The sequence below is a fragment of the Rhinopithecus bieti genome, unplaced genomic scaffold (genome assembly GCF_001698545.2).
Source record: "Rhinopithecus bieti isolate Rb0 unplaced genomic scaffold, ASM169854v2 scaffold_11252, whole genome shotgun sequence".
NCBI classification, from domain to species: domain Eukaryota; kingdom Metazoa; phylum Chordata; class Mammalia; order Primates; family Cercopithecidae; genus Rhinopithecus; species Rhinopithecus bieti.
The window spans coordinates 208,718-232,765 of record NW_016806895.1 but is presented as its reverse complement, the minus strand read 5'-3'; the positions used below and the strand labels follow the sequence as shown (position 1 = coordinate 232,765).

Here is a 24,048-nt window from a genome sequence, read left to right as displayed (position 1 = left end):
CTGCACAGCAAAAGAAACTACCATCAGAGTGAACAGGCAACCTACAGAATGGGAGAAAATTTTTGCAATCTACTCATCTGACAAAGGGCTAATATCCAGAACCTACAAAGAACTCAAACAAATTTATAAGAAAAAAACAAACAACCCCATCAAAAAGTGGGCACAGGATATAAACAGACACTTCTCAAAAGAAGACATTCATACAGCCAACAGACATGAAAATGGGCCCATCATCACTCGCCATCAGAGAAATGCAAATCAAAACCACAATGAGATACCATCTCACACCAACTAGTTCAACCATTGTGGAAAACAATGTGGCGATTCCTCAAGGATCTAGAACTAGAAATACCATTTGATCCAGCTATCCTGTTACTGGGTATATACCCAAAGGATTATAAAACATGCTGCTATAAAGACACATGCACACGTATGTTTACTGCAGCACTATTCACAATAGCAAAGACTTGGAGTCAACCCAAATGTCTATCAGTGACAGACTGGATTAAGAAAATGTGGCACATACATACCATGGAATACTATGCAGCCATAAAAAAGGATGAGTTCGTGTCCTTTGTAGGGACACGGATGCAGCTGGAAACCATCATTCTCAGCAAACTCTCGGAAGAACAGAAAACCAAACACCGCATGTTCTCACTCATAGGTGGGAATTGAACCAAGAGATCACTTGGACACAGGAAGGGGAGCATCACACACCAGGGCCTATTGTGGGGAAGGGGGAGGGAGGAGGGATAGCATTAGGAGATATACCTAATGTAAATGACGAGTTAATGGGTGCAGCACACCAATATGGCACATGTATACATATGTAACAAACCTGCACATTGTGCACATGTACCCTAGAATGTAAAGTATAAAAAAAAAAAAAAAAAAGAATATGTGGTAGTTACACAGTAGTTAATACGTAGAGAAGTAAGATAAAGTTTTTCCAAGAGAAAACTATATAAGCAAAGGGGCCAGGCTTGGTGGCTTATGCCTGTAATACTAGTACTTTGGGAGGCCGAGGCGAGAGGATCGCTTGAGGCCAAGAGTTCAAGGCCAGCCTGGGAAACATAGTAAGACCTAGTCTCTTAAAAAAAAAAAGATATATAAATAAAGGCTTAGAGGTAAGAGAGAATAAGAAGTAAGAATTATCATGTCAGGTTTAGGGAGAAGCAAGGTATGATGATAAGGAGGTAAGAGAAGAAACAAAAAAAAATTAGAAGAAATCAGGTTATAAAAGGCCTTTCATGACATGTCAAGGAGTTTGAATTTTATCTTGAGGTTATAGAAAAACAGCTGAAGAGTTGCGTGTAGGGAGTGTGAATAACAAATTAGCAAATTTGAACAGATTACTTTGGCATCAAATTGGAGAATGGATTGGGACGAACTTAATTCGGGGGAGGGGAGTCTGTTAACAATTGTCTAGAGAGTTAATAATAAAGACCTAAACTGGGCCAGGCGCAGTGGCTCACTCCTGTAATCCCAGCATTCTGGGAGGCCGAGGTGAGCGGATCACCTGAGATTGGGAGTTTGAGACCAGCCTGACCAACATGGAGAAACCCTGTCTCTATTAAAAATACAAAATTAGCTGGGCATGGTGGTGCACGCCTGTAATCCCAGGTACTCAGGAGGCTGAGGCAGGAGAATCACTTGAACCCAGGAGGTGGAGTTTGCCATGAAACGAGATTGTGCCATTGCACTCCACTCTGGGCAACAAGAATGAAACTCCATTTCAGAAAAAAAAAAAAAAAAAAAAAAAAAAAAAAAAAAAACCTAAAATAAAACAATAACAGAGGGAATGTAGAACAAGGGACAGTTTTAAGAGGACGCAGAAACACAAGTATTGTAGAAGTAGAGAAAATAAATTTAGTATTTGTCATGTTATATTTACTAGCAGCAGATACGTAATACATTTAGAATATGAGTTTAGAGCTTAGACAAGCTCTGGGCAATGGTATTGATTTAAAATTCACCTTATAAATGGTATCTGAAACTACTAGCCTGCATGAGGCCATCTGAAGTCAATGGACAAGATGTGAAAAGGGCCAAAGGAAAAAAAACTGTAAAGAAAGCTTTTCAAGGAATTGACAAAGGAAGGCAAGCCTGTAAAGGAGCCAATTAGAGGAGACAAGTACTACATTAATTTACCAATCTCTTCTGCACTAGCCTATGAAATCCACGGGGCAGGAGTTTTATTTCTATTCATCTTTGCAAATACAGGACTTAACATAGTATCTGACATTTACTTGATGTTTATTAAATAGTTGTTGAATAAAGTAAATTATGTTTCTATATATAATGTTTTCTAAACACCTAATCAAAGTGCCTAGGGGGTCTAATTACAATACCCTTTTACACAAAAAATTGAGTTTGATCCAACTCAAAGGTTCAATGCAAACCTCATTATTTTTCATCATCATAGGTGGAAACACTTGACAAAAAGTTATCCATCTGTGAAGAGTCTGCTCACGTATAAGTGACAACTGATTTGATGAATAAATGAATGGGAAAGAAGCACATGAAGGGAAAAGAGAATACATCTGACAGCATTTTTCTCTAGAGGAAAAATGAAATGGCAATTTCCAACCTTTTTTAAAAAAACAAACAAACAAACCAGAATGTATCTTTAAATGTGACCTGGAATACATGGTGAGATTTTTCTAAGGACTGATGTTAAGGGAAACTCCTCTGAAATTATAAAAAAAAAAACAAAACAGGGATGGTTTATTTATTTTGTAACAGGTAAAGTAGTATTAATTTTTTTATAACTTAAGTTTACATTCACATTTTCTGAAAATGTCTTGGTTTCTACTGTTATCAATAAATATCTCAACATTCCACATTTGATAATAAACAAAACTATTCCATTAAAATTGTTTTGAAATCACACAGTTAATTCCTGACTAATCCCTACTCTAGTCAGTTTTCTAATCTTTCCTTTATTGAGGAGTAAAAGAAAAACAAATGGTTTAAGCCTAATGATATGTATATCTAAAAAAATGTGAACCAAAGATGTAGGATAAGGGCAAACTATAATAATGATTCTTGTCTAAGTAGGGACACAGAGAAAAGAGCTAAAATCTGGCACCATTATGTTAGCTGCATTATTTTTTATAATTTAATGGTGGAAGAAGAGAGCACAATTATGTAGTAAAAGGAAGAATGTAAATCTTGAGACCTTAATCCTATTCCTTTTCTGCTATTCTGAGTTTGAGTTTCCTTGCAAAAAAATTAGGGTGTTTGTGCTCTCTACTGTTCATTGTAGTTTGCATATTTTATGATTCTATAAAGTTTTTTATTTATAAAATTAATTCTGTTGTGTTCTTTCTGCATAACAAATTAAGAAACTATATTTTATTCAGATTGCACTAAACACAACTTCTCTTTTTGGTGTTGGGAAGAAACCACAAGCTTTATTGGCTGGAAGTTCTCCTCAGGAGTCTGGTCTTCTGGAACTGGATGCCTGAATACAACTCCTATGCTGAATTTTTAGAAATGGAAGTTGTTAATTAAAAACAAAATACTGGGGAATGCTACCTTTCCATTGTCTTAGTTATCCATGGATATATTAACATTTTTTAATATTTATTTACAATGTATGTAAATACATTGTATTTACATTTAAATACAGGTTTTCCAAACAGAAAAAGATGATTACAAGACATATTAGTTGTCTCCCATTTCTGACAGAAAGGACATCACATAGACTCAGAGTTTACTTTCCTCACTCAGTGCTGACAGCCCTTTCTTTAGTTTGCAGTATTGGTATTTTGATGGACAGCAGAAACACAGCTGATTTTCTTCCTTTTTTTTTTTTTTTTTTAAATGAAAAGGCAGTTTCATGGATTTTACTCTGTATACTGTTAAGGCTGAACCCTTAGCCTTTTTCTTATTGAGTAGAAATAAGAAAAAAAAAAAGAATGATGATAATTGTAATAATAGTTAATAATCTTTCTTTTTCAGGAAAACTGTGCATTAATGTTACATGAATCTTATTTGGTAAAAAATGAAGAAAAGTAAGGGAAATGGTCAAATATAACAGTACCTCGGTAATTGATGATTTCTGTCCCAAGCACCGGAGTCATCTCCAGGACTGTGATAAAGGCTTTGTCCATAGATGTCAGAGGAAAAGGAGACATACGGTGTCTTCTGGCCACCTTGGTGATATCGACAGCACTGTGACCTGAACAGTAAGATAATTAAGAATATGATACTGTAACACTGATTAAAAAGTGGCAATGACTTATAATATCACAACTCCCAATTTCAAATGTCCCCAAATGAAGATTAGCAGGTGAGAAACTGTTTCTCCTGCCTGCAAAATATAGGGAACATTAAATCAAGTTAGCAGTGTTACATCATGTGTCAAAACTTAGCGAAATTCAATGATGACATTGACTAATCCTTTTTGAGCTCTTTCTATGTGTCAAGGCAGTGTACTAAATTAACTCATTAATCCTCCCAACAACCTTATGGTGAGGCACCACAATTATCCTTATTTATAGGTGAGGAAAGAGAAGCTTAGAGAAATTATGTATCATTTCCTAAATCACAGAGCTAGTAACAGAAGAGCTAAGATTCAAAACTAGGTAATTTTGGCTTCAGAGTTCATGTACTCAACTACTACACAAAATTTTGAATACTTAATGCACTAGTTAGTAAAATGAAGTCCCCAAACTTCAATTTATTTAGGATATCATAGGAAATTTTCTCTCCTCTGAAAAAAGTTATGAAGAAATATTATTATTTAGCTATCGACTCCACAGGTAACCATATTTAGTCCCAAAGCATTTGTATCATCCATACATTAAAACTACTAATTTTATATCTCCAATATCAACCTCTACCCTCAATTCTACATTTTTATATCGTCCAATATGCATTTGGATGTGCAACCAGCAACTCAAACCTAAAATGTCCCAAAACAAACTCTTAATTCCCCATCCTCCTATTCCACCCATACAATGACTTATTCTCTTGCAGTTCCCATTTCAGTAAACAGCAACTCCATTCTTCCAGTTATTAAGCCAGAACCTTGCAAGATACTTGATTCTTATATATTTAAACTATCTTTAAAATATGTTTGGAATCTGATAATTACTCACCACTTCGATGACTACTATAATAGTTGAGACCATCACTGATTTCCTGGGAAATTGAATAGCATCCTAACTGGTCTCTCTGCTTCTATCCTTGTCATACTACAATTTATTCTCCACACAGCAGTTACAATGATTCTTTGAATCACTGGATTGTGCTAATCTCTGCTCATAGTTCTCTAATGACTTTCCATGTCCCTTACAATAAAATCTCTGCTATGGCCTATAAGCTCAAAGTATTATGGCTCCCATTGTCCTCCTAACATTCCCTCTTTGTTTACTGTGCTCTAGTCATACTGGTTCCTTTTTTTTACTTGATCATGCCAAATTCATCTCTCCTCAGGGTCTTTTTACTTTCTGTTTCCTCTGCTTGAACCATTCTTCCCCAGATAGTCTCTCATTTCCCCATCTATCCATCACTTCTTTCAGGTCTCTGTTCAAATATCACTTCATCAGAGAGAAATTTGTTGAACACTCTCTATGGAATACCCACCATCACTCTTTATTTCCCTTACCCTACTTTTCTTTTCTTCATAGCTATATATATACCCATGTACATACATAATATGGATATTCATAACAAATATATAAAATATGTAAATATAAATGTATATTGATATTTGTTTATAGTCTTCCTCTTCTCAATAGAACAAAGTTCCATGAGAGCAGCAACTTTGTCTTGTTTACTGTTTTTGTCCGCAGTACTTAGAACAGCATCTGGCATATATTAGCAAACAAAAAATAGTATTTGTTGAATTAATAAATGCATAATTTAATGACAAGAAGGAACTTCTTGGAGTATTATATCTTCATATATAAATAACTTGACCTTTTCCTTGGAGCCATATAAGCCTACATGACAAAGAGTTAACAAAAAGTAGCAACTGCAAATACTGCTGCTTAGCTCTCCTACCTGCTATCCACAATCCCCTTCGTAAGCAGCTAGGAGTGGCCATATGATATAATTCTGGCCAATCAGGGGTAGGAATAAGTCCCTGGGGCAGGCTTCCTCTTACAAATAAAAAGATGAAGATATGAAGCTTTAAGAGGAAAATGCTTTTGCCCCTCTACCGTTTTTTCTACCTGGAACATGGCTGGAACTGGGAGCTGGGCTGACATTGGGGACTGGAAGGTGCTGTAGCCACTTCTGAACTACGAAGATGCAAGCCCATGCAGTAAGTATAGAAAGGTGAAAATAAAAAAGAATCCAAGTCCCTCATTACAATGTAGAGCTGCTGTAAAAACCCTAGACTGGGCCCGGCGCAGTGGCTCAAGCCTGTAATCCCAGCACTTTGGGAGGCCGAGACGGGCGGATCACGAGGTCAGGAGATTGAGACCATCCTGGCTAACGCGGTGAAACCCCGTCTCTACTAAAAAATACAAAAAAACTAGCTGGGCGAGGTGGCGGGCGCCTGTAGTCCCAGCTACTCAGGAGGCTGAGGCAGGAGAATGGCGTGAACTCGGGAGGCGGAGCTTGCAGTGAGCTGAGATCCGGCACTGCACTCCAGCCTGGGTGACAGAGCGAGACTCCGTCTCAAACAACAACAACAACAACAAAAAAAACCCTAGACTGCGTGGCTCCAGACTTAGATATGTGAAATACATAAGCTCCCATCTCTTTAAACCACTTTATAATGATTATATGTATCCTTCATAAGATTATGAGTTTCTTGTCATTGCAATTTATTAAATTTAGCACTCCTACTCCAATCCCAGTGGCTGCTCCAGACATGTTCAATGAATTGACTTAAAGGCACTACCCCAAAGGGTTTTCATTCTAAGACTAATGACATTGTCATAGGCACCTAAGAAAAATATATACAAAGTTGCTTATACTATTAATATGTGATTTCTTCTCATGGTGATTCAAAATCGCAAAATTTTCAAAGTTTGAAAAACCTTAGAGATTATTTAGTGCTACATAGAATTTTCTATTCAAATTGTGAGTGAACACTTCAAAAAGGATTATATGTGATTCACCAATCACTTACAATTGAAATATAAATTTATTTGTAACTCATTTTCATTGAGGTCTTGACCTACTCATTCAAATATAAAAAAATCATTGTCACAACCAGTGTAACTAGGCAGAATGATAGAGATTGCTGCTTCTGCTTTTTATTCAGCTTTATAGGTCTCAGATTAGATCTTTTTTTTGTGACAGGCTGCACTGTATGGTGCAAACTGGATATAATCTTACAAAAGTTGTCTTTTAAAATATGTTTAGTTTCTGAGAAGAAAATTCTACTTCTTAGTTATATAGGTTTTATCTGTTGAATATGCTTTGTAATAGGCATTTTCTTATTAAACAGCAAGTCTGATGATACACATATCCATTCAACAAATATTGACTGAGTGCACTTTATGAACCAGGAACAGTTAGGGACTTGGGATACTGAGAGTAAAATATACCCTATATATCCTGCCATGAAGAATATATAACAGCCCAGCAGAAAGGAAAGAAAACAAAGAGAAAGAGACCAACCAGTGTAACTAGGCAGAATGATAGAGATTGCTGCTTCTGCTTTTTATTCAGCTTTATAGGTCTCAGATTAGATCTTTTTTTTGTGACAGGCTGCACTGTATGGTGCAAACTGGATATAATCTTACAAAAGTTGTCTTTTAAAAATATGTTTAGTTTCTGAGAAGAAAATTCTACTTCTTAGTTATATAGGTTTTATCTGTTGAATATGCTTTGTAATAGGCATTTTCTTATTAAACAGCAAGTCTGATGATACACATATCCATTCAACAAATATTGACTGAGTGCACTTTATGAACCAGGAACAGTTAGGGACTTGGGATACTGAGAGTAAAATATACCCTATATATCCTGCCATGAAGAATATATAACAGCCCAGCAGAAAGGAAAGAAAAACAAAGAGAAAGAGACCAAGAAAGAGAAAGAGAAAGAGGAAGGAAGGAAGCAAGAAAGGAAGAAAGAGAGGGTAGTAAACCACCTGATGGTTCTGTAAGTTTTATTTTTTTACTTTATTTTATTTATGTTCCAGGATACATGTGCAGGATGTGCAGGTTTGTTACACAGGTAAACTTGTGCCATGGTGGTTTGCTGCACAGATCAACCCATCACCTAGGTATTAGGCCCAGCTATTCTTTCTGATGCTCTCCTTCCCTGCAACCCCCTGACAGGACCCAGTGTGTGTTGTTGCCCCGCCATGTGCCCATGTGTCCTCATTATTCAACTCCCACTTTAAGTGAGAACATGCAGTGTTTGGTTTTCTGTTCCTGTGTTAGTTTACTGAGGATAATGGCTTCCAGCTCCCTCCCTGTCCCTGCAAAGCACATGATCTCATTCCTTTTTTTTTTTTTTTTTGATCTCATTCCTTTTTATGGCTGCATAGCATCGCATGGTGTATAGGTACCACATTTTCTTTATCCAGTCTATCATTGATAGGTGTTTGGGTTGATTCCACGTCTTTGCTATTGTGAATAAGTGCTGCAATGAGCATACACATGCATGTATCTTTATAAGGAAATGATTTATATTCCTTTGGGTATATACCCAGTGATGGGATTGGTGGATCAAATGGTATTTCTGGTTCTAGGTCTTTGAGGAATCACCATACTGTCTTCCACAATGATTGAACTACCAACAGTGTAAAAGAGTTCCCATTTCTCCACACCTTGCCAGCATCTGTTCTTTCTTGACTTTTTAATAACTGCCATTCTGACTGGCATGAGATGGTATTTCATTGTTTTTGATTTGCTTTTCTCTAATGATCAGTGATGTTGAGCTTTTTTCCACATTTGTTGGCTGCACGTATATCTTCTTTTGAGAAGTGTCTGTTCATATTCTTTGCCCACTTTTAAATGGGGTTATTTTTTTCTTGTAGTTTCTGGATATTACACCTTTGTCTGATGGATAGACTGCAATAATTTCCTCCCATTCTGTAGTTTGTCCCTTCACTCTGATGACAGTTTCTTTTGCTGCACAGAAGCTCTTTAATTAGATCCCATTTGTCAATTTTTGCTTTTGTTGCAATTTATTTTGACGTTTTTGTCATGAAATCTTTGTCCGTGTCTATGTCCTGAATGGTATTGCCTAGATTTTCTTCCAGGGTTTTCATAGTTTTGGGTTTTACATTGAAATGTTTAATCCATCTCGAGTTAATTTTTGTACAAGGTGTAAGGAAAGGGTCTAGTTTCAATTTTCTGCATATACCTAGCCAGTTCTCCCAGCACCATTTATTAAAAAGCAAATCCTTTCCCCATTGCTTTTGTCAGGTTTGTTGAAGATCACATGGCTGTAGATGTGCAGTCTTAGTTTTGAGTTCTATATTCTGTTTCACTGTCTATGTGTTTGTTTTTGTACTAATACAAATGTACTATGTGTTTGTTTTGTACTATTTTGGTTACTATAGCCTTGTAGTTGAGTTTGAAGTCAGATACATGATGCCTTCAGTTTTGTTCTTTTTGCTTAGGATTGTCTTCGTTATACAGGCTCTTTTTTGGTTCCATATGAACTTTAAAGTAGTTTTTTCTAATTCTGTGAAGAATGTCAAGGGTAGTTTAATGGGAATAGCATTGAATCTATAAATTACTCTGGGCAGTATGGCCATTTTCATGATATTGATTCTTCCCATCCATGAGTGTGGAATGTTTCTCCATTTGTTTGTGTGCTCTCTGATTTCTTTGAGCAGCAGTTTGTAGTTCTCCTTAAAGAGGTCCTTCACTTCCCTTGTTAGCTGTATTCCTAGGTATTTTATTCTCTTTGTAGCAATTGCAAAAGGGAATTCATTCATGATTTGGCTTTCTGCTTGTCTACTGCTGGTGTATAGAAATGCTTGTGATTTTTGCACATTGATTTTGTACTTTGCTGAAGGTGCTTATCAGCTTATGAAGCTTTCGGGCTGAGATGATGGGGTTTTCAGATATAGCAGTATGTCATCTGCAAACAGAGATAGCTTGACTTCCTCTCTTCCTATCTGAATACCCTTTCTTTCTTTCTCTTGCCTGATTGCCCTGGCCAGAACTTCCAATTCTACGTTGAATAGGAGTGGTGAGAGAAGGCATCCTTGTCTTGAGCTGATTTTCAAGGGGAATACTTTGAGCTTTTTCCCATTCAGTATGATATTGCCGGTGGGTTTGTCATAAATGGCTCTTATATTTTGAGGTATGTTCCATCAAAACCTAGTTTATTGAAAGTTTTTAACATTAAGGGAATTTTATCGAAGGCCTTTTCTGCATCTATTGAGATAATCGTGTGGTTTTTGTCTTTAGTTCTGTTTATGTGATAAATCACGTTTATTGATTTGCATATGTTGAACCAGTCTTGCCTCTTGGGGATGAAGCTGTCTTGATCATGGTGGATAAGTTTTTTGATGTGCTGCTGGATTCGGGTTGTATTTTATTGAGGATTTTTGCATTGATGTTCATCAGGGACATTGGCTTTAAGTTTTCTTTTTTCATTGTATCTCTGCCAGGTTTGGACATCAGGATGATGCTGGCCTCATAAAATGAGTCAGGGAGGAGTCCCTCCTTTTCAGTTGTTTGGAATAGTTTCAGAAGAAATGGTACCAGCTCCTCTTTGTACCTCTGGTAGAATTCGGCTGTGAATCCATCTGGTCCTGGGCTTTTTTTGGTTGGTAGGCTATTAATTACTGCCTCAATTTCAGAACTTGTTATTGTCTATTCAGAGATTCAACTTTTTCCTGGTTCAGTCTTGGGAGGGTATGTGCATCCAGGAATTTATCCATTTCTTCTAGATTTTCTAGTTTATTTGCATAGAAATTCTCTGATGGTTGTTCATATTTCTGTGGGGTCAGTGGTGATATCCCCTTTATAATTTTTTATTGTGTCTATTTGATTCTCCCCTCTTTCTTTCTTTATTAATCTAGCTAGTGGTCTACTTTATTATTATTTTTTTCATAAAAACAGCTCTTAGATTCACTGATTTTTTTAAAAGGTTTTTCTTGTTTCTATCTCTTTCAGTTCTGCTCTGATCTTGGTTAGTTCTTGTCTTCTGCTAGCTTTGGCCTTTTTTTTGCTCTTGATTCTCTAGTTCTTTTAGTTTTGATATTAGGATGTCAATTTGAGATCTTTTAACTTTCTGATGTGGGCATTTAGTGCTATAACTTTCCCTCTTTAACACTGCTTTGGCTGTGTCCCAGAGATTCTGGCACGATGTCTCTTTATTCTCATTGGTTTCAAAGAACTTCTTGATTTCTGCCTTGGTTTTGTTATTTACCCAGGAGTCATTCAGGGGCAAGTTGTTTAATTTCCAAGTAGTTGTGTGGTTTTGAGTGAGTTTCTTAACCTTCAGTTCTAATTTTATTGCACTGTGCTCTGAGAAACTGTTTCTTATGATTTCAGTTGTTTGGCATTTGCTAGGAGTGTTTTACTTCCAATTATGCAATCTTTTTAGGAGTAAGTGCCATGTGGCACAAAGAAGAATATATATTCTGTTGTTTTTGGGTGGAGAGTTCTGTAGGTATCTGTCAGGTCCACTTGATCCAGAGATGAGTTTGGGTCCTGAATATCTTTGTTAATTTTCTGTCTCAGTGATCTAATATTGACAGTGCAGTGCTAAAGCCTCCCACTATTATTGTATGGAAGTCTAAGTCTCTTTGTAGGTCTCTAAGAACTTGTTTTATGAATCTGCATCCTCCTGTATATTTAGGATAGTTAGCACTTCTTGTTGAATTGAGTCCTTTACCATTATGTAATGCCCTTGTCTTTTTTGATCTTTCTTTTTGGTTTAATGTCTGTTTTGTAAGACTTTAACACTAGGATTGTTAGAAAAACAAACACTAGGATTGTTAGAGAAAACCTCTGGTTTTCTCTGCTTTCTATTTTCTTGGTAAATTTTCCTCCATCCCTTTATTTTGAGCCTATGTGTGTCTTTGCACATGAGATGGGTCTCTTGAATACAGCACACTGATGGGTCTTAACTCTTTATCCAGCTTGCCATTCTGTGTCTTTCAATTGGGGGCATTTAGCTCATTTACATTTAAGGTTAATATATGTATGAATTTGATCCTGTCATCATGATGCTAGCTGGTTATTTTGCAGACTTGCTGATGTAGTTGCTTCGAAATGTCATTGGTCTGTGTACTTTAATGTGTGTAGTGGCTGGTATTGGTTTTTTCTTTCCATATTTAGTGCTTCTCTCAGGAGCTCTTGCAAGGCAGGCCTGGTGGTGACAAATTCTCTCAGCATTTGCTTTTCTGAAAAGGATTTTATTTCTCCTTCACTTTAAGAAGTTTAGTTTGGCTGGTTATGAAATTCTGAGTTGGAAATTCTTTTCTTTAAGAATACTGAATACTGGCCCCCAATCTCTTCTGGCTTGTAGGGTTTCTGTTGAGAGGTCCACTGTTAGTCTGATGGGCTTCCCTTTATAGGTGACCTGGCCTTTTTCTCTGGCTTTTCTTTTCTTTCATTTCTGGCTTTAATTTTTTAATTTAATTTAATTTAATTTTTAATTTTTAATTTAATTTCATCTCTGGCTTTAATACTTTTCTTTCATTTGCTTTGGAGAATCCGATGATTACATGTCTTGGGATGATCTTTCTTCTCATGGAGTATCTTACTGTGGTTCTCTGGATTTCCTGAATTTGAATGTTGGCCTATCTTGCTAGGTTGGAGAAGTTCTGGATGATATCCTGATGTATGTTTTCCAACTTTGTTCCATTCTTCCATCTTTCAGGTACCCCAATCAGTTGCAGGTTTGGTCTTTTTACATAATCCCATAGTTCTCAGAGGTTTTGTTCATTCCTTTTCATTCTTTATTCTCTAATCTTGTCTGCCTGTCTTATTTCAGCAAGATAGTCTTCAAGCTCTGAAATTCTTTCCTTTCCTTGGTCTATCCAGCTATTGATACTGATAGTTGTATTATGAAGTTCTTGTGTTGTGTTTCTCAGCTCCATCAGGTCATTTATTTTCCTCTCTAAAATGGCAGACTGGAGCTGCAGTGATGGCAACCATCTCTTCCTGCAGGGACTCAGTTGTCTTAGGCAGCAGGCAGTTGCAGTGATGGCAGCTGCTCCTCCCACTGGGAGCTCAGTCATCTTTGGCAGCAGGCAGCTGCAGTGATGGCAGCCGCCCCTTCCCCTAGGAACTTGGTAGTCTGAGGCAGTCTCCAGTTGAGCAGCTGCCAAGAATCTGCATAGTTCTGTGCTTGGGAACCAAGGCCCGGGTGGTGTGGGCTTATGAGGGGATCTCCTGATCTGTGGGTTGCACAGATCCATGGAAAAACCATGGTTCACCAGGCAGGGTAGCACACTCACTACCTCCCTTGGCTGGGAGTGGCAGTTCCCCTTCCCCTGTGTGGATCCTGGGTTGGCTGTCACTCCACTCTACTTTTCCTCACTCACCATTGGTTGCACCAACTGCCTAGTCAGTCCCAGTGAGAGAACCTGGATACCTCAGTTGCTAGTGTAGGATTTACTCGCTGTTTTCATTCTTCTACATGGGAGCCTCCAACCGTAGCTGTTTTTAGTTGGCCATTTTGGCCCCTCCTTGTTTTCTTTTTTTTTTCTTCTTGTTTGGAAATTGCAGCATGGTTATCTACTGGCAGGAATAATCTCTTCCATCTCTAAAGTAATGTTATACCTTGTTTATATTTGTCTTCTGGTATCTATTACTCTCTATCTTATGGTATAGATATTTAAATATTTGCCTTACCTCTGCTAGTAGATGGCAATAATCTCTTCTATCTCTAAAGTAATGTTCTACCTTGTTTATACTTGTCTTTTGGTATCTATCACTCTCCATCTTATGCTATAGATATTTAAATATTTGCCTTACCTCTGCTAGTAGATGGTAAACTCATTGAAGGCAGAGCCTATGTCTTATTAATCTTTGTATTCTCTGCCACTTTTAGAACAGTGCCTTCCTTACACTTATAGTAGATATTCAGTAAATACTTGGAGTATTTAATGAATGGCAAATCTTTTTTTTTTTTTTTTTTTTTTTTTTTTTTTTGAGACAGAGTCTCGCTCTGTCACCCAAGCTGGAGTGCACTGGCCAGATCTCAGCTCACTGCAAGCTCCGCTTCCCGGGTTCACGCCATTCTCCTGCCTCAGCCTCCCGAGTAGCTGGGACTACAGGCGCCCGCCACCACGCCCGGCTAGTTTTTTGTATTTTTTAGTAGAGATGGGGTTTCACCGTGTTAGCCAGGATGGTCTCGATCTCCTGACCTTGTGATCTGCCCACCTCGGCCTCCCAAAGTGCTGGGATTACAGGCTTGAGCCACTGTGCCAGGCCGAATGGCAAATCTTTTAAACAAAGTCCAAAGTTGGGAAGCAAAAAGTAAAGCAGTGCTTTCTGCTGTCGTTTTACTTCTCTAAGCCACTGAACATTTATAAAGTCTTTGTCACAAAGTGATTACCTCACTGGAAAAATAATTTGTACTTTTTTTTATAGACCTATAGTATAAACATTTTATTTAAAGTTTATTTTTAATTGGCAGCAATTTTATATATGCATGGTGCATACCATGATGTTTTGAGACATGTATGCATTGTGGAATAACTTAATTGAAGAAATTAACATACTTTGGTGCTATTGGATTAATACTGGTCGTTAGTTAAACTACTTGCAAGTTAACACAGGGGCCTTTGGAGATACAACAAATTAACTAAAAGGAATGTCTCAAAGGAGGAGTGTTGTAATTCTCTGGCACATCAGCAGGTAGGGTTGTGTGTGCATGCATGTTTGTGCGTGCGTGCGTGTGTTTCCCACAAATATTAATCCAGCACCATTTTATGTGCCATGAGGCCTTTCCCACTCAAGACTCACCCCAAATTATACAGTACCTAGCTACTCTACCAATAAAAAACCTACTTCAGCCGGGTGTGGTGGCTCACACCTGTAATCCCAGCACTTTGGGAGGCTGCGGAGGGTAGATCATGAGGTCAAGAGATCGAGACCATCCTGGCCAACACGGTAAAACCCTGCTTCTACCAAAAATACAAAAATTAGCTGGGCATGGTGGCGCATGCCTGTAGTCCCAGCTACTCGGGAGGCTGAGGCAGGAGAATCGCTTGAACCCAGGAGGCGGAGGTTGCAGTGAGCTGAGATCATGCCACTGCACTCCAGCCTGGCAACAGAGCAAGACTCTGTCTAAAAAAAAAAAAAAAGTTGTCACGGACTTCTCTTATTTTGTAAATTACAAATCCAAAGCACTTCTTACTGTCTTGGACCATTAGAAAACATCCTGGCTAACATGGTGAAACCCTGTCTCTACTAAAAATACAAAAAAATTAGCCAGGTGTGGTGGTGGGCGCCTGTAGGTCCCAGCTACTCGGGAGGCTGAGGCAGGAGAATGGTGTGAACCCAGGAGGTGGAGCTTGCAATGAGCCAACATGGCGCCACTGTACTCCAGCATGAGTGACAGAGCGAGACTCCGTCTCAAAAAAACAAAAAGAAAGAAAACTTAATCAGTAGGAAAAAGGACCAAAAAATGTTGTTTCTCTTGTTGATTGTGACTGTAGAACAGAAGTTTGATAGAAGAGAAAAAAAAATTGAGAAAAAAATATGCACCTTTTCCTCTTGAAGGACCCTGTGAGTTATCACCTAGCAGCCAGTAGTCCATAAAATCCATTTAGGCAGAAATAGGAAAGGAAGGAATGAAACATTTTAAAAAAGGTAAGAAGGTTATAATGAAAAATAGATTTTATTTTTGAATAGAAAAAATAGTTTCCTACAAACCAAAACTATTTCATGGCCACAAATATATTCTGATAGCTACCTTACAAATGATTACTAATGGTCACAAAGAATCTGCAAGGACATTAGCTTTATTAAACTCATATGTGTTACAATACATGTGAAAATACATGTCCCGCCGAGAAGATCATAGCATTCAAGGGAATACTCACTTTAATTTACAATAGTAAAATTACCTGGTGATATCACTGTTACTGTTAATTTGCAGGTAGACTAGCTTGTTTGATAAAAATAAACTACAAGGTACTTTAGGATATAGGATTTTTATTTGAGAGTTGGGGCAGAGGTAGGGGAGGGAGTCTGGACATCTTCCCTACTATAGCTGTCTGAACTGAGCTAAGTGGCTAAGAGTGACAGACTGAATTATTATAACATCTAAACTGACAGCATTCCTCTGCAATAGGTTTACTTTTCTTAAGTATATTTGTAGGATTAAAGCTATTCTAAAGTGGGCAGAAATTGATGCTACAGGTTTCTCTAATGAGCTTACAGTTCCCTCTAATGAGCCTACAGTTCCATAAGTACAACTTAACTTGTCTCTTATATTTTCTAGTTTAGTCCAGAGATGAGGTTGACTACGTTTTAGTTCAGAATTTTTGCAGGGAAAGTAATAAAAATGTTACTGAGATTTCCTGTCTTCCATGATGCAGTTATACTCACTGAAAAGACAATATAAGAACTCAGCACAAAATGAATAGGGGTTCACTCAGGATTGTCATCATCAAAGACACGGTTAAATACTAATGACACTATCTATGATGCAGAAAGCCTCCAAAGGGTCACACAAAGTACAGATGCATTCCTTTCTACTGAGCAGAGTAACAATATGGATCTTTGTTATATAGCAGTAACCTTTTTTTGTGGCGTGGTCATCTTGAAATGGAGCTATTTATACCAATGAAATTATTTTTTCCCAGTTAAAATGCATCCTCTTAAACCAGTCAGTTCTTAATATACAATGTTTCATCTTGGTTTTGAGACAGAGTCTGGCTTTGTTGCTCAGACTGGAGTGCAGTTGCGTGATCATGGCTCACTGCAACTTTGACTTGCTGGCTCAAATGATCCTCCTGTCTCACCCTATCGAGTAGCTGGGACCACAGGTGCATACCACCATACCTGGCTAATTTTTTGATGTTTTTGCACAGATCGGGTTTCCCTATGTTGCTCAGGCTGGTCTCAAACCCCCGGCCTCCCAAAGTGTTAGGATTACAGGCGTGAGCTACCATGCCCGGCCTTCCCTGAAAATCCATTTTTAAAATGAAAAGTAAATGGGCCGGGTGCAATGGCTCATGCCTGTAATCCTAACACTGGGAGGCTGAGACAGGTGGACTGCATGAATTCAGGCGTTCGAGACCACTCTGGGCAACATGGTGAAACTGCATCACTATTGTATTAAAATACAAAAAATTAGCCATGCATGGTGTCAGGAGCCTGTAGTCCCAGCTACTCGAAAGGCTGAGGCACGAGAATTCCTTGGATCCGGGATGCAGAGGTTGCAGTGAGCTGAGATTGCACCACTGCACTCCAGCCTGGGCAACAGAGCGAAACTCTGTCTCAAAAAAACAGAAAAAAAAGTAAATGAGGAAAAGATGCCTTTGATCATAGGAGAGAACATAGCAGAAACAAAATGTTCTAATATTCATGCAGGTTCTTCTTGATTAAATTGAGAACCTCAAGAAACTTCATTTTTCAAAACAAGCAGTAGAAAAGCTCCCTACACTACCTAAAGTGGAAATCATTATTCATTCTTTGGATATACTGCAAATATCAGGAGACTTGTTCTGTTCCTATTAATATTACTGCCTCTATTTCACATAGCATTTGCAGCGTGAATTCCTTGTATTTCTATTTCCTGGATCTTTCTGAAGAGCAAACCACCTAAGATAATGAATAGCTTTCCTAGGAAACTTAAAGAGCAAAGATAGATGACAGTAATATGGTCAGCTTAAATAGTTAGGTCCCTTGGTAATTCAAAGAATGTGTGGTTCAGATATACAAAGCATTTAGACTTTCATATAAATCTCTCCAATTAGGAGAAAGTGATTCCAAAGCTCTAGGGAAACACTGGCAATGGTAGAGTTTGTAGACTCAGGACTACATGGCACTTTGTACATCTGAAAATAATTTCCATGTTGTCTTCAATCTAATAGTTTTATACCTTTTTCTACTTGCTTATTCAAGACAATGAGCCTCACAGCATTTCTGACAAAACCAAAAAGGCATAGCTGAAAGAATTATTATTTACTAGGGCTGAATAAAAAATATGGAAGTTCTCTTGGGATTTCTGTACATAAAGATGATAAAATAGGCATTGCTGTCACAAAATGTTAGCTTTATAATTTATATCAATAGTTGATTATCACTCACAGGATAAAATTTCAGTTCCTTAGAATAGTATATAAAACCCTTCTTTGCTTTATTTTTAGCCCCATCTCTCATTATTCCATCACTCAGAAAGTTGATAATATTGTAGATATCAGAATACACTGTACTATTTCATAGTTTTCTGCTATAGCATATGATGCTCTTTCTGCCTAGAATACTTCTTCCCTCATCCTTTTATTGTGCTGGGAAATTACAACTCTTCCTTCACAACTTTTTTCAGTAAAAAAGTGCTCAAATAATGACAGGAACACATCAAAAGATCTTGGAACAAGGCTGAGGAGCTCCCTTTGGCTAATCTGATATAAATTTATCATCAAAATAAATCATAATAGTAGCAGATTTTAATGTATTTAATAAAATAAAATAAGAATTTATGAATATATACTAAATATAAAAATGATTTAAATAAATTCTTCCTTAAAAAAAAAATCGAGACAGTAAGTCTCGGTCACAGCTGAGTCAAGGGAGAAACAAACTCAGATTTCAGGGTTGGGTCTCTATTAATATGTAATGTCTATGAGGTATCCAAGTCCAGAAACCAACTTGCTAGTTCTGTACAGGATTCCATATGTAAATCAAATCTGGGGTTTCTAAAGTTAAGAATTCAGGCCTTGAAAATGAATTAGATCTACCTGAGCTTATTTTAAAAAGAAAGAGAGGAAGGGAGAGACAGACACAGACACAGACACAGACACACACACACACACACACACAGACACACAGATGCACAGAGAGATAGAGAGACAGAGAGACAGAGAAAGAGAGAGACAGAGAGAGATGGACAGAGACAGAGACAGAGAGACAGAGACATTGAGACAGAGGGAGAGACAGAGAGACACACACAGAGAGGGAGAGACAAACAGAGAGAGACAGACACACAGAGAGAGACACAGAAACAGAGAGAGAGAGAGACAGAGACAGAAAGACAGAGACAGAGACAAAGAGAGACAGAGAGAGAAGGAGATGGAGAGAGAGAGACAGACAGAGTGGGGCTTAGGCCTCAGGCTTAGGCCTCATAGCGAAAAGCTGAAACAACTTCTGGGATGTTTTTCAAAGAGCCAGTTGTTCCACAAGGGGCTGTGGGCAGTTGTGGAAATTGAGAGAAGTGTTTAAAGATACATATTTGAGACAGAACGGACAGGGCTTGGTCATGGGTCCTTTAGGACATGGGGAAATGCAGATTGGGAAAACCCTCCCAGAATCCTAGGTGAACAGTGGTACGATTTATTGAGACAGTAAGTCTGGGTCACAGGCGAGTCAAGGGAGAAGCAAACCCAGATTTTAGGGTTGGGTCTTTATTAATATGTAATATCTATTGAGCATCCAAGTCCAGAAATCAACTCACCAGTTCTATACAGGATTCTGTATGGAGTGAAATCTGGGGTTTCTAAAGTTAAGAATTAAGGCCTTGGAAATGGATTAGATCTACCTGAGTTTATTTTAAAAAGAAAGAGAGGGAGAGAGAGACAGACAGACAGAGAAAAAGAGGGAGAGACACAGAGAGAGAGAGAGACACACTGACAGAGAGACAGAGATAAGAGAGAGACAGAGAGAAAGAGAGAAAGACAGAGAGAGAGACACACATACACAGAGAGAGAGACAGGAGGAGGAGGAGGAAGGGGGTACTCAAGAAATAACTACACATATTTTATAATGCTTTTGATGCCATAAACGGTGGCTGGGGTATGCTTTTAAAACAACAACAGCAGCAGCAGCAGCAGCAGCAGCGCTTACGGATTTCTAGAAAATAAGATGTTATGAAGCATAGTTTACATCAACCGGCTCTCACTATACCTTGAGAGATTCAGAAAAGTGCTAGTTAACAACAGAAGAAGACACCAGCCAACATGTCCTGGGGAAAATATACATCTTCCTAAAAATTGGTGAATTCTACTTCACCTCAAAAGAAATAAGAAAAAGAAAAAATACAAACAAAACAAAACAAACACGGGCCAAGGCATCGTTTCTGGAAATATTAAGTAAGCAAATTATTATTACTGTTGTTTATTTTTTGTTTTTTCTTTTTTTTTTTGAGACGGAGTCTTGTCTCTGTCACCCAGGCTCAAGTGCAGTGGTGCGATCTCGGCTCACTGCAACCTCCACCTCCCAGGTTCAAGCAATTCTCCTGTCTCAGCCTCCTAAGTAGCTGGGATTACAAGTATGTGCCACCATGCCTGGCTAATTTTTGTATTTTTAGTAGAGACAGGGTTTCACAATGTTGGCCAGGCTGGTTTTCAACTCCCGACCTCAGGTAATCCACCCGCCTTGGCCTCCCAAAGTGCTAGGATTACAGGCATGAGCCACTGCCTCCGGCCAAATTACCATTTTTTAGAAAGTGTTTCTATTGGGGGAGGATTCATGATGGCCGAAGAGGAACAGCACTGGTCTGCAGTTCCCAGTGAAATTGACACAGAAGGCGGGTGGTTTCTGCATTTCCAATTGAGGTACGCGGTTCATCTCATTGGGACTGGTTTGACAGTGGGTGCAGCCCACGGAGGGCGAGCTGAAGCTGGGCAGGGCATCGCCTCACCCGGGAAGCACAAGGGGTCGGGTAATTTTCTCCCCTACCCAAGGGAAGCTGTGAGAGTCTGAGCCTGAGGATCTCCGGCACAGATACTGTGCTTGTCCCATGGTCTTTGCAACCTGCAAACCAGGAGAGCCCCTCCTGTGCCTACCCCACCAGGGCCCTGGGTTTCAAGCACAAAACTGGGCAGCCAAGGGGGCAGACACTGAACTAGCTGCAGGAACTCTTTTTTTCCCATACCCTAGTGGCACCTGGAATGCCAGCAAGACAGAACTGTTCACTTCTGTTTAAAGGGATGCTGAAGCAAGGGAAGCAAGTGGCCTGGCTCTGCGGGTCTCACCCCCACGTGGCCCAGGAAACTGAGATCCACTGGCTTGAAATTCTCGCTGCCAGCACAGCAGCAATCTGAGATCCACCTGGGAGGTTCGAGCTTGGTGGGGGAGGGATGTAGGCCATTGCTGAGGCTTGAGTAGGTAGTTTTATGGTCACAGTGTAAACAAAGCCGCTGGGAAGTCTGAATGGGGCAGAGCCCACTGCAGATCAGCAAGGCAGCTGTGGCCAGACTGCCAGATTTCTCCTCTCTGGACAGGGCGTCTCTGTAAAAAAGGCAGCAGCCCCAATCAGGGACTTATAGTAGACTTAAACATCCCTGCCTGATGGCTCTGAAGAGCAGTGGACCTACCAGCACAGCATTCGAGCTCGGCTAAGGGTCAGACTGCCTCCTCAAGTTGATCCCTGACCCGACCCCAATGTATACTGACTGGGAGACATTTCCCAATGAGGGCCGACAGACACTTCATACAGGAGACCTCTGGCTGGCATCTGGCAGGTGCCCCTCTGGGTCAAAGCTTCCAGAGGAAAGAGCAGGCAGCAATCTTTGCTGCTTTGCAGCCTCCACTGGTAATACCCAGGCAAATAGGGTTGGGAGTGGACCTTCGGCAAACTCCAGCTGACTGGCAGCAGAGGGGCCTGACTGTTAGAAGGAAAAGAAACAGACAGAAAGGATTAGCACGTCCACTCAAAGACCCCATCCGAAGGTCACCAACATCAAAGACCAAAGGTAGAGAAATCCACAAAGATGGGGAAAAACCAGCGCAAAAGGCTGAAAATCCCAAAAACCAAAACGCCTCTCTTTTTCCAAAGGATCACGACTCCTTCGTCAGCAAGGGAACAAAACTAGACGGAGAATGAGTTCGATGAACTGACAGAAGTAGGCTTCAGAAGGTGGGTAATAACAAACTCCTCTGAGTTAAAGGAGCATGTTCCAACCCAATGAATGGAAGTTAAGAACCTTGAAAAAAGGATAGTCGAATTGCTAACTAGAATAACCAATGTAAAGAACATAAATGACCGGATGGAGCTACAAAACACAGCACAAGAACTTTGTGAAGAATACACAAGTATCAAAAACCAAATCAATCAAGCGGAAGAAAGCATAGCAGTGATTGAAGATCAACTTAATAAAATAAAGATAGAAGACAAGATTAGAGTAAAAAGAATAAAAAGGAATGAACAAAACCTCCAAGAAATACGGGACTATGTGAAAAGACAAAATCTGTTTGATTTGTGTACCTGGAAGTGATGGGAGAATGGAACCAAGCTGGAAAACACCTTTCAGGATATTATCCGGAACAACTTCCCCAACCTAGCAAGACAGGCCAACATTCAAATTCAGTAAATACAGAGAATACAACAAAGATACTCCTCGAGAAGAGCAACCCCAAGACACATAATCGTCAGATTCACCAAGGTTGAAATAAAGGAAAAAATGTTAAGGGCAGCCAGAGAGAAAGGTCGGGTTACCCACAAAGGGAAGCCCATCAGACTAACAGCGGATCTCTCTGCAGAAACTCTACAAGCCAGAAGAGAGTGGGGGCCAATATTTGACGTTCTCAAAGAAAATAATTTTCAACCCAGAATTTCATATCCAGCCAAACTAAGCTTCATAAGCAAAGGGGAAATAAAATCATTTACAGACAAGCAAATGCTGCTGGATTTTGTCACCACCAGATCTGCCTTACAAGAGGTCCTGAAGGAAGCACTAAACATGGAAAGGAACAACCAGTATCAGCCATTGCAAAAACATACCAAATTGTACAGAACATTGACACTATGAAGAAACTTCATCAACTAATGGGCAAAATAACCAGCTAGCATCATAATGACAAGATCAAATTCACATATAACAATATGGACCTTAAATGTAAACGGGTTAAATACCCCAATTAAAAGACACAGACTGGCAAATTGGATAAAGAGTCAAGATCCATCAGTGTGTTGTATTCAGGAGACCCATCTTATGTGCAAAGACATACATAGGCTCAAAATAAAGGGATGGAGGAAGATCTAACAAGCAAATGGAAAGAAAAAAAAAAAGCAGGAGCTGCAAGGAGTTGGTCTTCATCTCTGATAAACAGTCTTTAAACCAACAAAGATCAAAAGAGACAAAGAAGGCCATTACATAATGGTAAAGGGATCAATGCAGCAAGAAGAGCTAACTATCCTAAATATATATGCACCCAATACAGGAGCACCCAGATTCATAAAGCGTGTTCTTAGAGACCTACAAAGAGACTTAGACTCCCACACAGTAATAGTGGGAGACTTTAACACATCACTGTCAATAGTAGACAGATCAACAAGACAGAAAATTAGCAAGAATATTCAGGACTTGAACTCAGCTCTGGACCAAGCAGACCTACAGAAATCTACGACTCTCCACCCCTAATCAACAGAATATACATTCTTCTCAGCAACTCATTGCACTTATTCTAAAACTGACCACATAATTGGAAGTAAAACACTCCTCAGCAAATGCAAAAGAACGGAAATTATAACAAACAGTCTCTCAGACCACAGTGCAATCAAATTAGAACTCACAGTTGAGAAACTCACTCAAAACCACACAACTACATGGAGACTGAACAACCTGCTCCTGAATGACTACAAGGTCAATAACGAAATGAAGGCAGAAATAAAGATATTCTCTGAAACCAATGAGAATGAAGACACAACGTACCAGAATCCCTGGGACACATTTAAAGCAGTGTTTAGAGAGAAATTTATAGCACTAAATGCCTACAAGAGAAAGCAGGAAAGATCTAAAATTGACACCCTAACATCAAAATTAAAAGAACTAGAGAAGCAAGAGCAAACAAATTCAAAAGCTAGCAGAAGGCAAGAAATAACTAAGAGCAGAACTGAAGGAGATAGAGACACAAAAAACCCTTCAAAAAAATCAGTGAATCCAGGAGCTGGTTTTTTGAAAAGATCAACAAAATTGATAGACTGCTAGTAAGACCAATAAGAGAGAAGAATCAAATAGACACAGTAAAAAAAAAAAAAAAA

General features: G+C 38.9%; 1 protein-coding gene across 1 annotated transcript in view; it reads right to left on the bottom strand.

The window, feature by feature from the left end:
* Positions 1–24,048, bottom strand: part of GPHN (gephyrin) — a 298,334-nt gene that overhangs the window by 131,103 nt on the left and 143,183 nt on the right. Inside the window, 1 exon segment of the mRNA XM_017878642.1 lies at positions 4,049–4,186. Coding sequence (XP_017734131.1) covers positions 4,049–4,186 — 138 coding nt within the window.